General features: G+C 42.8%; 1 protein-coding gene across 3 annotated transcripts in view; it reads right to left on the reverse strand.

Moving 5' to 3' along the window:
• Nucleotides 1-10,359, reverse strand: part of iws1 (interacts with SUPT6H, CTD assembly factor 1) — a 45,139-nt gene extending 34,780 nt beyond the window's left edge. For all 3 annotated transcript variants that reach the window (XM_033031431.1, XM_033031432.1, XM_033031430.1), the window contains exon 1: nt 10,181-10,359. In XM_033031431.1, the coding sequence (XP_032887322.1) occupies nt 10,181-10,217 (37 nt within the window). In that variant the 5' untranslated portion in view covers nt 10,218-10,359. The remainder of the gene's footprint in view (nt 1-10,180) is intronic.
• Between the last annotated feature and the right edge of the window lie 9,932 nt (nt 10,360-20,291).

Genomic DNA, 20,291 nt, shown 5'->3' on the forward strand with positions numbered 1-20,291 from the left:
GTGATGGCAAGAGCAAAGTATGGAGGAGAGAAGGAACTGCCCAAGATCCAAAGCATACCAGCTCATCTGTGAAACACGGTGGCGGGGGTGTTATGGCTTGGGCATGTATGGCTGCTAAAGGTACTGGCTCACTTATTTTCATTGATGATGCAACTGCTGATGGTAGTAGCATAATGAATTTTGAAGTGTATAGACACATCCTATCAGCTCGAGTTCAAACAAATGCCTCAAAACTCATTGGCCGGCAGTTCATTCTACAGAAAGACAATTCGGCCCTTTGAGCCAGCACCGCCATTCACTGTGATCATGGCTGACCATCCACAATCTGTACCCCATTCCTGCCTTCATCCATATCCCTTGACTCTGCTGTCTTTAAGAGCTCTATCTAACTCTCTTGAAAGCATCCAGAGAATTGGCCACCACTGCCTTCTGAGGCAGAGAATTCCACAGATTCACAACTCTATGGGTGAAAACGTTTCTCCTCAACTCTGTTCTAAATGGCCTACCCCTTATTCTTACACTGGGGCCCCTGGTTCTGAACTCACCCAACATCGGGAACATATTTCGTGCCTCTAGCGTGTCCAATCCCTTAATAATCTTGTTTACCTGGTGTGGTCTCACTCGGGCCCTGTACAACTGCAGAAGGGCCTTTTTGCTCCTATACTCAACTCCTCGTGTTATGAAGGCCAACATGCCATTAGCTTTCTTCACTGCCTGCTGTAACTGTATGCTTACTTTCATTGACTGATGAACAAGGACCCCCAGATTGTGTTGTACTGCCCCTTTTTCCAACTTGACACCATTTAGATAATAATCTGCCTTCCTGTTTTTGCTACCAAAGTGATAACCTCACATTTATTCACACTAAACTGCAACTGCCATGCATCTGCCCATTCATCCAACCCGTCCAAGTTACCCTGCATTCTCATAGCATCCTCCTCACAGTTCACATTGCCACCCAGCTTTGTGTCATCTACAAATTTGCTAATGTTACTTGTAATCCCTTCATCTAAATCATTAGTATATATTGTAAATAGTTGCGGTCCCAGCACCGAGCCTTGCGGTACCCCACTAGTCACTGCCTGCCATACTGAAAGGGACCCATTAATTCCTACTTTTCATTTCCTGTCTGCCAACCAATTTTCTATCCACGCTACCATGTGCCCTAATTTTGCCCACTAAACCCCTATGTGGGACCTTATCAAATGCTTTCTGAATGTCAGGGAAACTACATCCACTGGCTCTCCCTTATCCATTATCCTGGTTACATCGTCAAAAAATTCCAGAAGATTAGTCAAGCATGATTTCCTCTTCATAAATCCATGCTGACTCGGACCGATCCTGCTACTGCTGCCCAAATGTGCCGCTATTTCATCTTTTATTATTGACTCCAGCATCTTCCCCACCACCGATGTCAGGCTTCGCTCCTTTTTCCTTCGCTCCATAGATGCTGCTGCACCCGCTGAGTTTCTCCAGCATTTTTGTGTACCACCGATGTCAGGCTAACTGGTCTATAATTTCCTGTTTTCTCTCAGCTGCTCTTCTTAAACTGGGATAACATTAGTTACCCTCCAATCCACAGGAACTGATCCTGAATCTATAGAATATTGGAAAATGATCACCAATGCGTCCACGATTTCTAGAGCCACCTTAAGTACCCTGGGATGCAGACCATCAGGCCCTGGGAATGTATCAGCCTTCAGTCCCATCAGTCTACCCAACACTATTTCCTGCCTAATGTGGATTTCCTTCATTCCTGCGTCACCCCAGATCCTCTGGCTAGTACATCAGGAAGATTGTTCAAAAGGGAACTGCAGATGCTGGAATATCGAAGGTACACAAAATTGCTGGGGAAACTCAGCGGGTGCAGCAGCATCTATGGAGTGAAGGAAATAGGCGACGTTTCGGGCCGAAACCCTTCTTCAGACTGCAGCCCTTCTTCAGACTGCAGTTACAGGAAGATTGTTTGGATCCTTAGTGAAGACGGATCTAAAGTACCTGTTCAACTCATCTACCATTTCCTAGTTCCCCATAATAAATTCACCCAATTTCTAACTGAGCCTCAAGCTCATCCACTTTATTCCTTATACTTCGTGCATTCATATATAATACTTTTAATCCATTGCTCACCTCACCTTTCACATCGATTCCTATTTAACGTGGCCATACTCTCTTATCCCTTCGTGAGCGTTCTGTCCCGTTAATTCTGGCGTCTTTCTTAACTTTTCCTATACTCTTTTTCGCTTTAACTCCATCCTTGTATTTCCAATTTGTCTTTCACCCCCCCCACTCTATTTAGTGGTGATCCGAAACATACCGTTAAAGCAACAAAGGAGTTTTTCAAAGCAAAAATTGGTCAATTCTTGAGTGGCCAAGTCAATCACCCAATCTGAACCCAATTGAGCATGCCTTTTATATGCTGAAGAGAAAACTGAAGGATACTAACCCCTAAAACCAGCATAAACTAAAAATGGCTGCAATACAAGCCTGGCAGAGAATCACCAGAGAAGACACCCAGCAACTGGTGATGTCCGTGAATCGCAGACTTCAAGCAGTCATTGAATGCAAAGGATATGTAACAAAATACTAAACATGACTACTTTCAATTACATGACATTGCAGTGTCCCAAACATTACGGTGCCCTGAAATGGGGGACTAGGTATAAACACTGCTGTAATTTCTACATGGTGAAACCAAAATGTACAAAAATGGCCTTTAATAAAATCTGACAATGTGCACTTTAAACACGATTGATTTTTTTTCTATTACAAAACTCTAATTGTGGAATACAGAGGCAAATAAATAAATTATTGGTCTTTGTCCCAAACATTATGGAGGGCACTGTAATTAAGCACCTTAGTATCCACACCCCGCAAGGCTTGGTGCTGGGACCCCAGTTATTTACTATATATATTACTATATATATTAACGATTTAGACGAAGGAATTAAATGTGGCATCTCCAAGTTTGTGGATGACACAAAGCTGGGTGGCAGTGTGAGCTGCGACGAGGATGCTATGAGGCTGCAGGGTGACTAGGATAGGTTGGGTGAGTGGGCAGATGCATGGCAGATACAGTATAATGTGGATAAATGTGAGGTTATCCACTTTGGGGGCAAGAACAGAAAGGCAGATTATTATCTGAATGGTGTCACATTAGGAAAAGGGGAGGTGCTACAAGACCTGGGTGTGCTTATATATCAGTCACTGAAAGTAAGCCTGCAGGTACAGCAGGCAGTGAAGAAAGCTAATGGCATGTTGGCCTTCATTGCGAGAGGATTTGAATTTAGGAGCAAGGAGGTCCTACTGCTGTTGTACAGGACCCTGGGCAGTCGCTGCGGAGGGCAGAAAGGGGTGAAGATGTGGCCAGTAGTGGGATCCCGTTGGAGGTGGCAAAAATGTTGGAGGATTATAGGCTGTATGCGATGGCTGATGGGGTGGAAGATGAGGACAATAGGGACTCTGTCCTTGTTACGAATGGAAGGAGGGGAGTAAGAGCAGAGCTGCGAGATATCGAGGAGACCCTAGTGAGAGCCTCATCTATAATTAACCCCCGTTTCCAAAAGAATTAGGACATCTCCGATGCCCTGGTATGGAACACCTCATCCTGGGTGCAGATGCGGCATAGACGGAGGAATTGGGAGTAGGCGATAGTCTTTAAAGGAAGCAGGGTGGGAAGTGTAGTCAAGATACCAGGTGAGGCAGAGGTTCACTTGCACCTCCTCCCACCTCATCTACTCTATCCGCTGTTCCAGGTGTCAACTTCTCTAGTAGGCCCCCCTCGGTCATGACTGACCATTGGTGATGCATCCTAGTTGTTGGCTGCTTGCTCCAAACCTCGGCTAGAGCAGCGTCTCTACATCGGCGAGATCAAGCGCAGGCCCGGCGATCGTTTCACTGAACACCTCCGCTCAGTCCGTCTTAACCTAACTGATCTCCCGGTGGCTCAGCACTTCAACTCCCCCTCCCATTCCCAATCTGACCTTTCTGTCCTGGGCCTCCTCCATTATCAGAGTGAGGTCCAGCACAAATTGAAGGAATAGCACCTCATATTTCGCTTGGGTAGTTATAGACCGCCAAATGGGGAGCGAGAATTGGAAGAGCAAATATGTAAGGAGATTGCAGATATTAGTAGTAAGCACAAGGTAGTGATTGTGGGAGATTTCAATTTTCCACACATAGACTGGGAAACACATTCTGTAAATGGGCTGGATGGGTTGGAGTTTGTAAAATGTGTGCAGGATAGTTTTTTGCAGCAATACATAGAAGTACCTACTAGAGAAGGGGCGGTGCTGGACCTCCTGTTAGGAAATGAGACGGGTCAGGTGGCAGAGGTATGCGTTGGGGAACAGTTCGGGACCAGTGATCACAATACCATTAGTTTCAACATAATTATGGAGAGGGTCAGAACCGGACCTAGGGTTGTGATTTTTGATTGGAGAAAGGCTAACTTTGAGGAGATGCGAAAGGATTTAAAAGGAGTAAATTGGGACATTTTGTTTTATGGGAAAGATGTGGAAGAGAAATGGGGTACATTTAAAGGGGAAATGTTAAGAGTACAGAATCTTTATGTCCCTGTTCGGTTGAAAGGAAATAGTAAAAATTGGAAAGAGCCATGGTTTTCAAGGGAAATTGGACACTTGGTTCGGAAAAAAGAGGGAGATCTACAATAATTATAGGCAGCATGGGGTAAATGAAGTGCTTGAGGAGTATAAAGAATGTAAAAAGAATCTTAAGAAAGAAATTAGAAAAGCTAAAAGAAGATATGAGGTTGCTTTGGCAAGTAAGGTGAAAGTAAATCCAAAGGGTTTCTACAGCTATATTAATAGCAAAAGGATAACGAGGGATAAAATTGGGCCATTAGAGAGTCAAAGTGGACAGCTATCTGCAGAGCCAAAAGAGATGGGGGAGATATTGAACAATTTATTTTCTTCGGTATTCACCAAGGAGAAGGATATTGAATTATGTGAGGTAAGGTAAACAAATAGAGTAGCTATGGAAACTATGAGATTCAAAGAAGAGGAAGTACTGACACTTTTGAGAAATATAAAAGTGGATAAGTCTCCAGGTCCGGACAGGATATTCCCTAGGACATTGAGGGAAGTTAGTGTAGAAATAGCAGGGGCTATGACAGAAATATTTCAAATGTCATTAGAAACGGGAATAGTACCGGAGGATTGGCGTATAGCGCATGTTGTTCCATTGTTTTAAAAAGGGGTCTAAGAGTAAACCTAGCAATTATAGACCTGTTAGTTTGACGTCAGTGGTGGGCAAATTAATGGAAAGGATACTTAGAGATAATATATATAAACATCTGGATAAACAGGGTCTGATTAGGAACAGTCAACATGGATTTGTGCCTGGAAGGTCATGTTTGACTAATCTTCTTGAATTTTTTGAAGAGGTTACTCGGGAAATTGATGAGGGTAAAGCAGTGGATGTTGTATATATGGACTTCAGTAAGGCCTTTGACAAGGTTCCTCATGGAAGGTTGGTTAAGAAGGTTCAATGGTTGGGTATTAATGGTGGAGTAGCAAGATGGATTCAACAGTGGCTGAATGGGAGATGCCAGAGAGTAATGGTGCATGGATGTTTGTCAGGTTGGACGCCAGTGACTAGTGGGGTGCCTCAGGGATCTGTGTTGGGTCCACTGTTGTTTGTCATGTACATCAATGATCTGGATGATGGTGTGGTAAATTGGATTAGTAAGTATGCAGATGATACTAAGATAGGGGGGGTTGTGGATAATGAAGTAGATTTTCAAAGTCTACAGAGAGATTTATGCGTTGGAAGAGTGGACTGAAAGATGGCAGATGGAGTTTAATGCTGATAAGTGTGAGGTGCTACATCTTGGCAGGACAAATCAAAATAGGACGTACATGGTAAATGGTAGGGAATTGAAGAATGCAGGTGAACAGAGGGATCTGGGAATAACTGTGCACAATTCCCTGAAAGTGGAATCTCATGTAGATAGGGTGGTAAAGAAAGCTTTTGGTGTGCTGGCCTTTATAAATCAGAGCATTGAGTATAGAAGTTGGGATGTAATGTTAAAATTGTACAAGGCATTGGTGAGGCCAATTCTGGAGTATGGGGTACAAGTTTGGTCGCCTAATTATAGGAAGGATGTCAACAAAATAGAGAGAGTACAGAGGAGATTTACTAGAATGTTGCCTGGGTTTCAGCAACTAAGTTACAGAGAAAGGTTGAACAAGTTAGGGCTTTATTCTTTGGAGCGCATAAGGTTAAGGGGGGACTTGATAGAGGTCTTTAAAATGATGAGAGGGATAGACAGAGTTGACGTGGATAAGCTTTTCCCACTGAGAGTAGGGAAGATTCAAACAAGGGGACATGACTTGAGAATTAAGGGACAGAAGTTTAGGGGTAACATGAGGGGGAACTTCTTTACTCCGAGAGTGGTGGCTGTGTGGAATGAGCTTCCAGGGAAGGTGGTGGAGGCAGGTTCGTTTTTATAATTTAAAAATAAATTGGATAGTTATATGGACGGGAAAGGAATGGAGGGTTATGGTCTGAGCGCAGGTATATGGGACTAGGGGAGAATACGTGTTCGGCACGGACTAGAAGGGTCGAGATGGCCTGTTTCCGTGCTGTAATTGTTATATGGTTATATGGTATGAACATTGACTTCTTTAACTTCACATAGGCCTTGCTTTCTCTCTCCATCCCCTTCCCAGTTCTCCCACTAGTCTTACTGTCTCCGCCTACATTCTATCTTTGTGTCGCACCCTCCCCTGACATCAATCTGAAGAAGGATCTCGACCCGAAAAGTCGCCCATTCCTTCTCTCCAGAGATGCTGCCTCACCCGCTGAGTTACTCTAGAATTTTGTGGCTTCCTTCGATTTAAACCAGCATCTGCAGTTCTTTCTGAGACAACAAATGAGATGGATTGAGTATATCTTTATTATTCTATTAAAATTATATCCAATAAACGTAGAGCCAAAAAAACAAGCTTGGATTGAAATGACAAACAGCCAACTAAGAAATGTATATCATATTGCACAAACTATAATAGAACATGACAGAGAAAATGCAAAGGGAATGCAATAAGCTTAGACGCAGATGTAAAGGGATATGAACATCATCCCAAATGCTCTACATATTCACATACTGAAATAACATAGAGGTCATCACTATTGTACGAACACATTACCGATTAACTTCCTTCCATAAGAAAATGAACTACAATCACTCCACCTGGAGTTATTCATTTCAAAGTAAGTAAAAACGATAGTTCTCAACAAAGATCACTATCATTCACAATTATCCAAATTATCCTCCGTTTGCAATTGACAATCACAATATGGAACACATCGTAATTTAAAAATATTACTGAAACGATAAAATCTAAATGAATTTCCCCACAGTCCCTCCAAAGTACAGGCTGCCACTGACCTATGGACAACATACAAACAAGCTCCAGTAACTTTAAATCTAAAAGTTTGGCATACATACATTTATTCATTCCTATGAACGGCAGAATTATTTGCTCTCTCTCCACTTTTAGTAATTGTTCTTTTCTATCGGTCTTATGTGTTTTTCATGGCAAAAATTATAATACTATTGAAGTATGGTTACAATATCAAGTGATTTCTGTCTATTTCCATTATGATGTCTGTAAAGATGGAACCCAGTCATTACTCAGAGTGGCCAAAACAAAATCTTGTATCTATCGTGGGTATTGACCTCCCCACCGTCGAAGGGATCTACAGGAAGTGGTGCCTCAAGAAGGCAGCTAATACAGTTAAATATCCATACCACCCTGGCATCCTCTCAAGTCTCTGTACCATCAGTGATATGGTACAGGAGCCTGAGAACTGTTATCTCCAGCTTCAAGATCAGCTTCTTCCCTTCAACCATAAGGCGCTTAAAACACCCAAACCTAACCACAACCGTGCCTCAACACCAAACCACTATGGATCTGTATAAGGTTGTACTATGTACTTTCCCTGCAAAGGTTCTGTGTTTGTACACTGTCCCTTCACTGGTCAATTAACAGATATAGTCATAGTGCATAGAAAGGGGGCCTCTAGCCCAACACAATCATGCTGACTAAGGTGCTACATCTAAGATATTCCCATTTTCCTGTGATTAGCCCATATCCCCCAAAACATTTCCAATCCATGTACCTGTCCAAATTTTTTTTAAGTGTTGTTATTGTATCTAACTCATCTAATTCCTTAGGCAGATTGTTTCATATTTCTACCATCTTCTGTATGAATAATGTGTCCATCGGGCTCCTATTAAATCTTTCCCCTCTCACATTAATCCTATGCCTTCAAGTTCTTGATTCCCCCAATCTTGAGAAAATAATTTGTGCATTCACCCTATCTATTACCCTCGTTATTTTATATACCTCCATAAGATCACCCCTTAGCCTCTCCACTCCATAATAAAATCTTAGCCTGTCCAACCTCTTCATATACCTTAGTTATGGCAATGTATTGTAAATCTTCTCTGCCTTTTGCGCTTAATGGCAACATTTTTTTTTGGATGAGCAAAACTGAACACAATACTCCGTGCAGCCTCCCCAATATCTTGTACAACTGTAACATAACATTCCAACTTCTATACTTAATTCCCTAACTGATGAAGGCCAATGTGTCAAAAGCCTTCACCACCCTATGTACCAGTGATGCTAATTTCAGGGAACTATGTACTTGCATTCCTACGTGCTGCTGGTCTACAACACTCCCCAGGGAACTACCATTCAGAGTGAAAGTTTTGCCCTGGTTTGATTCCCAAATACAAAACCTCACACTTATCGGAATTAAACTTCCTTGGACCATTTGCCCAGTTGATCAAGATCACACTGCAATTAGTTTTTAGCTTTAGTTTCGAGATACAGCACGGAAACCGGCTCTTCGGCCCACCATCCCGCACCGACCAGCGATCCCTGCACATTAAGTGGTCCAAAATCTGAATCCCAGCACCTGCACCAACTCCTCAGCTATGCTTTCAACTGTGCTAGCTTCCTATTCTTACCCTCACTAGCATGTTGCACAGGACTAATCCAGAGATCACTGCCCTTGATGTCCTGCATTTTAACCTTTTGCCTAACTCCCTGTATTCACTCTGCAGGATCTCACCCATTTTCCTACCTGTGTCATTTGTGCCAATGCGCACGATTTCTTGCTGCTGCCCTTTCCCCTTGAAAATGTTCTGCAGCCCCTCCAAGACATCCTGGACACTGTCACCAGGTAAGCAACACACCATCCTGGTGTTATGTTGGTGCCACAGAATCTCCAATCTGTCCAGGTAACTAATGCATCTCCTATCACTATTACCCTGTCTGACCTCACCCTACCCAACTGTGCATCATGAACCAGACCAGCTGCCACACACCTGATCTGTTCTCTTCTGAACAGTCACCCCACCCCAAAAGTGTCCAAATGGGAGGTAGACACAAAATGCTGGATTGGAGTAACTCAGCAGGACAGGCAGCATCTCTGGAGAGTGCTGAAGAAGGGTCTCGACCCAAAACGTCACCCATTCCTTCTTTCTAGGGATGCTGCCTGACCCGCTGAGTTACTTCAGCATTTTGTGTCTACCTTCGATTTAAGCCAGCATCTGCAGTTCTTTCCTACACACAGTAATGGGCATACTTGTTTCTGAGGGAAATGGCCACAGGGGATTCCTGCATGCTCTTTCAGAAAGATATGTTTTCAGATGTCTGGACATCAGACTCCAAAATCTAAATCCCGAGTATCTTCCTTTATTGATTTATCTTAAATTTAGATACAGAAAACATGCTTCGAATCATCCGTTCTACTGTTCATGTGACTTGCTTGGCTAATTTCAGTTCTGAATGTGTTGCAATGTCGTAAATACACATTGCTGATGACTAAAGCAAAAAAACAAACTGTTGGAGGAACTGTGGGGAGGGTTAAGCAGCATCCATGAAGGCAAAGGGATGGTTACTTTTCAGACTGAATTCCTCCAGCAGGTTTGTTTTGCTCAAGATTGCAGCATCTACAGTATGTCGTGTCTCTGTTGCTGGCGGGTGAAGTGCTTGTGCCCTGGTGGGATCAGTGAGAACTCCATCGGGCCAACACAAGCGCTGCTTGCGGGGATGTGTCTGAGCCAGGAGCCGAGGCCAAGGTCCCGCCACCCCCCAGTGATCTATCCATCCATCCATCCCCCGCCACCACTCAACTCTCTTACCCTCTCCGTCTGGGTAGTACTCATCCTCCAAGTCCATGTCCGCGGGCAGGTGTCAGCCCGCTTTAATCAGTCCCCACACACCCTTAACCCGCTGTGTATTTGCAAAATGGTAACCGCTTCTCCGGCCCACACTCGCCGACATACTGCGCACGCGTGTGGGTTCGGAGGTCACGGAGCACGTGACTGAAGCTGGTCGCCGATTGTCAAACGCGAGCATGCGCAGAAGCATCACGTGTAGAGTTCTAGAGCAAAGATTGTCCTAGAGCGCTCCAGGATCTTTGCTACAGAGGACAGACACACCTGTGGTGGTTGTTTGTAATAGAGTCTTACAGTCTGGAAGCATGCCCTTCGGCCAACTTGCACACCCACACCAGCCAACACCCCCCATCCACGTTAGTCCCACCTGGCCCATGTCCATCTAAACCTGTCCTATCCATGTACCTCTGATAGTACCTGCCTCAACTGTCTCTTCCGGCAGATCGTTCCATACACCCACCATCATTGTGTGAAAAAGTTACCCCTCAGTTCCTATTAAATCTTCCCCCCCCCCCCTCATCTCCTCTGGTTCTTGATCCCCCCCCCCACTCTGGGCAAGAGGACTATGCGTTACCAATTTAATCCCAATGATTTTATCTGCTTCTCGAATGTAAGGGTACAATGCTGACCCTTTTTGCCGTTGGACACGTTGGGACTCGTGTCTGACAAGGGGAGGGATATCACCCCAGGGTACGGTCACGGTGGCAGGGCGGTCACGGTGGCACAGCGGTAGAGTTGCTGCCTTACAGCAAAATACAGCGCCAGAGACCCGGGTTCGATCCCGCCTACGGGTGCTGTCTGTATGGAGTTTGTACGTTCTCCCCATGATCTGCGGGGGTTTTCTCCGAGATCTTTGGTTTCCTCCACACTCCAAAGACGTACAGGTTTGTTTGTAGGTTAATTGGCTTGATAAAAATGTAAAATTCTCCAAGTTGGCAATATGCCCTGCAGACTACAAAATTCAGAAGGTTCAGAAGGGTATTTTATCAAAGGATTGCTGCCAACATTACTAGGTATGGACACTAATGAATAACCCCCCCAACATCGGGAACATGTTTCCTGCCTCTAGCGTGTCCAAACCCTTAATAATCTTATATGTTTCAATAAGAAACCCTCTCATCCTTCTAAACTCCAGAGTATACACGTCCAGCCGCTCACATTCTCCCAGCATATGACAGTTCCGCCATCCCGGGAATTAACCTGTAAACCTACGCTGCACTCCCTCAATAGCAAGAATGTCCTTCCTCAAATTACGGACCAAAGCTGCACACAATAGTCCAGGTATGGTCTCTACTAGGGCCCTATACAACTGCAGAGGGATCTCTTTGCTCCTATACTCAACTCCTCTTGTTAGGAAGGCCAACATGCCATTCGCTTTCTTCACTGCTTGCTGTACTTATGACTGCACACCTGTACATGGTACTAACACCATCATCAAGTATGCAGATGATACAACGGTGATTGGCCTCTCAGCAACAACGATGAGTCGGCCTACAGGGAGGAGGTCCAGCACTTAGCAGCATGGTGCGCTGACAACAACCTGGCCCTTAACTCCAAGAAGACCAAGGAGCTCATTGTAGACTTCAGGAAGTCCAGGGGCGGCACGCACACCCCCATCCACATTAACGGGACGGAGGTGGAACGTGTTTCTAGCTTCAGGTTCCTGGGAGTCAACATCTCCGATGACCTCTCTTGGACCCACAATACCTCAACTCTGATCAAGAAGGCTCACCAGCGTCTCTTCTTCCTGAGGAGACTGAAGAAGGTCCATCTGTCTCCTCAGATCCTGGTGAACTTCTACCGCTGCACCATCGAGAGCATCCTTACCAACTGCATCACAGTATGGTATGGCAACTGCTCTGTCTCGACCGGAAGGCATTGCAGAGGGTGGTGAAAATTGCCCAACGCATCACCGGTTCCTCGCTCCCCTCCATTGAGTCTGTCCCAAAGCAAGCGTTGTCTGCGGAGGGCGCTCAGCATCGCCAAGGACTGCTCTCACCCCAACATGGACTGTTTACCCTCCTACCATCCGGGAGGCGCTACAGGTCTCTCCGTTGCGAACCAGCAGGTCCAGGAACAGCTTCTTCCGGCGGCTGTCACTCTACTCAACAACGTAACTCGGTGACTGCCAATCACCCCCCCACCCCCCGGACACTATTATCACTTATTATTATTTATTTAAATCATTTGCTATGTCGCTCTTCCAGGGAGATGCTAAATGCATTTCGTTGTCTCTGTACTGTACACTGACAATGACAATTAAAATGAATCTGAATCTGAATCTGAACCGGACTTGCATGCTTACTGCACTATACTCACTATACGGAACATAACAGAAACACAAAGTGCGGATGAACTCAGTGGGTCAGGTAGCATCTGTAGAGGGAATGGACTGACAATGGTTAGGATTGGGACCCTTGTTCAGATTGATGGACATTGATGTGGATCCCATTCAGACTGAGAGGAGAGAACGTATAAGGGAAATGAAACAAATACTTTCACTTTGACTTCAAGACTATACAGAGATCTTCTGGAGGACTACAGGTCTAGAATAATTTTTAAAAAAGGTAATTTTTAATCTTTTGCATATGTAGTTAAGCTAGAAAGGGTTCAGAGAAGATTTACAAGGATGTTGCCAGGACTTGAGGGTCTGAGATATAGAGAGAGGCTGAGCAGGCTTGGACTTTATTCCTTTGAGTGGGGCATGATGGGACGATCTAAAGAGCCACAACCCTAAATCAAGCAGATAATGCAAAATATATATAAACTTAGAAAAATAGGTGCAGGGTAGGCCATTCGGCCCTTCGAGCCATCACCGCCATTCAATATGATCATGGCTGATCATCTAAAATCAGTACCCCATTCTTGCTTTCTCCTAATATCCCTTGATTCCTTTAGCCCTAAGAGCTGCAGTGCCCTCCATAATGTTTGGGACAAAGACCCATCATTTATTTATTTGCCTCTGTACTCCACAATTTGAGATTTTTAATAGAAGAAAAATCACATGTGGTTAAAATGCACATTGTCAGATTTTAATAAAGGCCATTTTTATACATTTTGGTTTCACCATGTAGAAATTACAGCAGTATTTATACATAGCCCCAATTAAGGTGCAACCCGTCCCTTTGTACATGTCACCCCTGCCCCAGAAGAGATCCCAGTGATCTAGAACTCTAAATCCCTGCTCCTGACCAGCTCCTCAGCCACACATTCAGATCTCCCTGTTCCTACCTTCACTAGCACGAGGTAATGGAAGCAACCCAGAGATAACCACCTAGAAGTTCTGCTTTTCAGCCTCCCACTTCGTTCTCTACACTCACGTTGCAGAACCTCCTTCCTCTTCTTACCCATGTCATTTTTGTGCCTACATGCACAACTACCTCTGGCCGTTCACCTTCCCTCTCGAGAATGTTCTTAAGTCGGCCTGAGACATCTTGGACCCTGGCACCAGGGAGGCAACACACTTTCCTCGAGTCTTGCCTGTCGCTACAGAATCTCCTGTCCGCACCTCTGATAATGGAGTCACCCACCACTATGGCTCTGCCTGACTTCGGTCTCGCCGGTCGAGCCTCAGCACCAGGATTGGAGTCACACACCTGTCCGCCGCTTGGACTGGAACGTCGTCTGCCCAAGATGGTGTCCTGTTTTCAAGAGGAGTTTTCTATTTCTGAAGAGGGTACAGTAGTATTCAGTGGGCACAATAATATATTGCAGTGCCCACACAGAAAACAAATTAGAATCAACTTTTATTCATCTCTTTTATTATGTGGGAATATCTGTAATTGCAGGATAGTTGCTAAATATTCTTTAAACAAGATCATTTTATCATCTCTAAACAACCGATTTATTTATTGCTGGTAATGCACAATACAATCATTATTAAAACATTATTGCAATGATTAATGATTATTTATGCAGCCTGTTATAATATAATACCTCTTTATGAAGAATTGACATGCAGAATGAATTATTCCTGAAATAAGTCTAATAAATTCTAATAAAATAAAAAATTTAAAAAAAAATAAAGTCTGCCGGTATTCCATGGCAAAGATCTGTTTGCGGTACTTGGTCAACTTTCTGTCCTTCCTTCAGAGTATCCTCACTGGTCTTGAGATGTATAACATGCTTCAAAGCTTTGTTCTAAGAGAACTGCTTTTGGGAGAGATGTGAGATGGAAAGAAAAAGGCGTATAAAATCATGAGAGGAATAGATCGGGTACCCAAATGTACCAGAGTAGGTGAATCGAAGAACAAAGGACATAGGTTTAAGGTGAAGTAACTTTTTCACATGAAGGGTGGTGGGTGTATGGAACAAGTTGCCAGAGGAGGGAGTTGAGGCATGGACTATCCAACATTTAAGAAACAGTTAAACAGATACATGGATAGGACATGTTTGGAGGGATATGGACCAAACGCGGTTAGGTGGGACTAGAGTAGCTAGGACATGTTGGCCAGTTTGGGCAAGTTGGGCCGAAGGGCTTGTTTCCACACTGTATCACTCTATGGCTCCCAGAAACGTGTTCAGTTGAGTATGACACAAATTGCTGTAACCTTTGCATAAATGTTGAAAATAGCCCATAAAGCCATTGAGGTAAAACTCCATTAATCCAGAACTGTTAGGACTCTCAGAGGAGCTGGACTATCAGATTTTCTTTATTATTGGATACACTCATATAATACATCAGCACACTTTAATTCACTTTTTTTTTTAATGCTATGTAGTTGTGTAATAAGTTTTCCAATGAATCTGGTAAGTTAACAAGGAGTGTGCTAAATGGGGACTTGGTGAGTTTGTGGGAGCATTAGAATCAGGACTGCAAAGTGTTTTAAGGGAATATGGGATTTAAAAAAAGCCCAAGTGAATTTGATGCTAAAACATCAGAATACTTCAACAACAGGATGGTGGATTTTTATTGTATTCATCAATTTAAAATTATGCCATTGTATGTTGTTATACAACTTGGACCTGCCAACCTGGACATTATTGTGCAGCCTTTCATCTATGTAATCTTCCATCCTTAATCTTCCAATTTGTCTTCCTAGCTATTTGTTCAGTCTGAGCTCAACAATAAACATCCTCACTGAGCTTTGTTCTATCTTCTTGCCATATACAAGATGACATCCTTGCAACATTACTCATCTCTCTTGCTGGTGCAAATGCAGAACCATCATTTCCACTGGGACTTTGGTCCCATCACCATCCGAGTGAGGTTCACGGCAAGGTCAATGCGGCGCAGGCTCCTCCCTGAGTTTATAGGACATGATTAAGGAAACAAAGCCTCAGTGTCTCGTTTCCTTTGCAATGGTTTTCTATGTTAAAATCAATACTACATTAATAAGGAGAGATTTCTCACAGTAACAAAATAAGATAAACAAGGTAAAACAATGTTAAATGAGCAAAGATTAATGATATAACTGAATACATCTGTGGATTCCAAGGGTTTCTCTGATCAAACTATTCTAGAATTGTTAGGCAATGTATCAGCTGTTTGATATCAGCTCAATGCAGCTTCCCTTTGAAGGACTGTGTATAGGGCAGATAATACATTCTAAATACAGTTCAATCATGGTTTGTTTTTATCAAGAGCTGCAGTCATTTGCCACACCAGTTGAAACATGTTTGGTTTGTTCTTTTTCAATATAGGTGGACCTATGCCAGGACAAAACAAAAGATTAAGGTTAGAATACACCATTCTCAATTTACAATGATAACCACAATTTGTGCTGATCAAGAAGATTAGTGAGGCCAAATATGCTCACCCTCGCATTTTCAGTTTATCTGATTTTATTCAGTATTTTTAGGATTTCTGCAGCATTTTGCTTTGAAAATTATCAGGACAAACCGTGAATCAAATATTATCCATTCACATATTGCAATTGGATGGTGTGGGTGTCAGGCTTTATCTTGTTACACCATGGTATTGGCTCTTCATAAGGTCACATTCCAGGAGTGGGTGAGTCAGTAGGATGGAGTATTGCCCTATCCAGGAAGGTTTACAAAATATTTGAATCAAATACCAACAAATTTCTATTAATCTCATCAATTAATTTGTATTCACTTTTGCTGCATCTTTTAATGCTTTTTCTCTCCTTTTGCTATTCAGTAAACCCTTGTTAAAATGGACAAGGGGGGGGGGGGGTGGTAGGGTGGAGAGAGTGGAATGGTGTCCGTTATTGCCGATTGTCCGCTCTAACCGAGTAAGGTATTATCATTGTATAAGTAGTAGAGACAAACAACTGCAGTTGCTGGTTAATACACAAAAGGACACAAAGTGCTGCAGTAACTCAGCAGGTCAGGCAGCATCTCTGCCATATAATTCAGCCTGACAGCTGTTACCTTCCGATTCTGATGTCACAACCGTCCAAGTTTAATCACTGTTAGAGCCCTCCTGGAATTTTTCCCCCAAAACTTTGCACCATTAGTCTCCAGTTTTTCTTTGTGACACTACTTAAAATATACTTCTTTAACCACAGGTCTTGGAAACAGGTCCTTCAGCCCAACTCATCCATGCGGACCAAGATGCCCATCTAACCTAGGCTCACTTACCCTCATTTGTCCCATCTCCCTCAAATCCTTTCCTACTCTAATCCTTTCTCAGCAAATTCCTCTGTCGTCTAGTTCCATATACCTACCGCCCTCTGTGTGAAAAGGTTGCCCCTCAGGTTCCTATCGAATCTCTCCCCTCTCATTTTAAACTATGAACTCTTGTTCTTGATTTCCCCCATCTCGGGAAAAAGACATGGTGCATTCAACCTATCTATTCGTCTCATGATTTTATACACTTCTAAAAGATTACCCCTCAGCCACTTGCGGTCCATGGAATAAAGTCCAAGCCAGTCCATTTTCTCCCTAAAGCTCAGGTCCTCAAGCCCAGGCAATATCCTTGTAAATCTTCGCTGTACATATTCCAACTTAATGGCACTTTTCCAGAACACATGTTTCCAGGTGCAGCCTCAGCAACATCTTGCAAAACTGTAACATAAAATCGCAACATCTATGCTCAATTCCCTGATTGATGAATCCCAACATGACTTCATCACCACTCTATCTACATGTGAGGTTACTTTCAGGGAACTATGTACTTGTACTCCTGGATCCCACTGCTCTACAACTACTCTCCACAGGCCCTACCATTCACTGCCCTTGTATGACTTTCCAAATTGCAACACCTCACACTCATCTGAATTAAACTCCATTTACCATTCCTCAGTTCACTTGCTCAGGTGATCAAGATCCCTTGTAATTCTTAATAACTATCTTCACTGTCAATAACACCTGCCTCATGTAGCTTGTGTTCAGATTTCATTACATTCCTGTAAATCACCTTGTATGCTTGCTGTGTTAAAACATAGTCTACAATTATTTTTTTCCCTTCAAGTACTTATTCAGTTTCTTCTGAAATAGTTGGTATCTACAGGTTTGCTTCAAGGGTCACCTGAGGTAAAGCATCTAATGTTCTAATAACCTTCTGCAAGAAATAGATTATTTTCTATTAGGTTTTTTCTTGTATTGAAAATTGACAGGTAATTCACTAGTGCACTATTTATACTCTAAAAAGCTTTCAAAACTGGAACTCTCCATTTGATAAATGTTATCTTTCTCTATCTCAGACAACAGTTTCCAAACATCTGGCCTTCTCTCCATTATTCATTTCATTTTTTTATTTCTGAATAATTTTCTTTCTGGTTATGCTTTACTTTTGACCATTATGCTAACTGTTTAATGTCCTCCATTGCAAATCTGCTGCATTCTTACAATAGATTGCCTTTTTGCTGATTTTGATACTAGCATTTAGTCTTTCTGCTCCATCAGATACCAGATAAGGTAACATTTATCCCATCACGCAAGCCTTGATCATTCAATACCACTGCATCAATCTGCATTCATGGTCAATTAGAGTGAGCAGCAACTTTCTTGTTTTGAATAAATTCAGAATCCAAGTACATACAGTCCTTTGTTTTCCTGTTATGGTGCCTAAGATATTATTACAGCAGGGAATGAAAAGGAAATTGGAGACATAATAGCAGTGTTTTATTGGGTACCATCAGATTTGTTTCTTAGCCCTTAACCAAGGACTTAGCTGCCTGATTCTTGTCTGTTTTTCTCTGTTCAAAGATGGTAAGTAAGATGGCAGTCAGGGAAATTTGGTCCCATCACCATTAGGACCTTCTGCAATGACCTGTTCAGTGTCAGTGTTCAGAGGTTTGGGTGGATAATGTATGACACACTGTCAGATCGGCTACCAGGTACATTTTACTATCTCTTATTGCTAAACCTGCACGATTTTGCACATCGCACCTTTCTGCTCGGATCAGGTCAGCTTCTCGACGGAGAAGGCCTCCATTAATGTATGAGGCTGGGGCTCTCAGCCAAGGGCCGGGGTAATTTTGCAGAGCCCACTGCAAGATGCCATCAATTGAGCCCTGTGACAAAAATCAAAGAACAAAGTTACGAATATCAGTTTGGATGTGCACACCTAACCACATGGTCATGCCAACCAATGTCTGAACAAGGACAATCAATGTCAGTACTTGGGCAAAGTGGATGACAGGAGGCCATGCACAAGATAAGATCATACTGGGTATAATCTACATGCCATTCAAGATATAATAGTGACTGCTTGTCTTATGCAAGGCAGGCTAATATTGCACTTGAAGTGTGAAGTATATGCTCTTAACATATGTTTTTAAAATAATCTTTCAGTTAGCACAAACAAAAACGATATATAAGCAGAATTCCAGAATAAAGGTTGTCAAGGGTTACAGGGAGAAGGCAGGAGAACGGGGTTGAGAAGGAAAATAGATCAGCCATGATCGAATGGCAGAATTCTGCTCCTATGTCTTCTGGTCTTATGGGCTAATGTGCACCATGTGCAGAGTTTTATTACTGAAAGTGTGAGCCCATAGAAAAGTATGTGGTAGAATCAGGAGCTGCATGAAAGAGAATTAAAAAAGCAAAAGAATGACATAGAATGAATGAGAAAGTGAAAAAGGAATCTCAGTACAGTGACTTTTTTCCACAAGTATTTCCTCAATGAGGGTCAGCATTAGCCACTGACTAAACCTTTGCTCCCTCTCATTTACCTTCAGCATCATCAAAACAATCAGAATACCTCATTCTCATACTGTCCATTATTGTCCAATAAGATGTTGTGTGTACTGTTGTTCTCTCAGGCAGTTCCCTCTAAATAAGTTCAATTAATTTCACATTAGCTGGATATATTGTAGCCTATGTAAATTCAATCACATAATGTGAAAGGATAGTGTTTGATCCATCCAGGCACAGTTTGATACACTGTTAACCAGCACCAGAGTTTGAAAGGGCATTGGCTTGGTCCATCAAACTACTCTTTCCTGAATTATGAATGCACATTGTTAAACCCCCTGCCATTCTGCAGTTGTTTCTTTTGTAGTTCACCTAAGCTCACCTCTCTGAGAATTGAATCTAAATCTTCCTTGTTGAGGAGGTGCTCGTTAACAAATGAATCCATTTCTGGTTCTTGTTCAACACCATCTGAAGTAAAAAGAAAAATCATGAGACTGAATGTTAAACTTGGTAGCCAAAAATGATGCTTCAGTGCAATTGCAGGTCTGATGTGGACGTAAATGTGGTCAAACTTCCACTACCGCTCATTATTTCCATTTTACCATGTAAAATCTATTAGAATCAATGCTATTCAACAGCAATTTAGATTCTAAATAATCTATAAAATGTTTAAATAGAAGATACTCGGTATTTTAATATAGCAATGGCACGGTTAAAACAGCAGAAAGTGAGTTCATCACCATTTCAATATAGGAAGCACAGCAACCATTCCTCTCATAGGATAAGACAAATGAAGAACTGCAGATGCTGGTCTATATTAAAGATAGACACAAAGTGCTGAAGTAACTCTGAGGGTTGGGCAGCATCTCCGGAGAAAAAGGATTGGTGACATTTTGGGTCGGGACCCTACTACAGACTGAAAATACGGGATGGTGCTGGAGGGGTGAAAAATTTCACACCTACCCTCGCAAACAATGAGCCTACCAGGCCACCTCCCTGTCTCAGGTCATTTGTTGCTGACCCTGATTGG

The sequence above is a fragment of the Amblyraja radiata genome, chromosome 13 (assembly GCF_010909765.2).
Source record: "Amblyraja radiata isolate CabotCenter1 chromosome 13, sAmbRad1.1.pri, whole genome shotgun sequence".
In the NCBI taxonomy this organism is placed as follows: Eukaryota; Metazoa; Chordata; class Chondrichthyes; order Rajiformes; family Rajidae; genus Amblyraja; species Amblyraja radiata.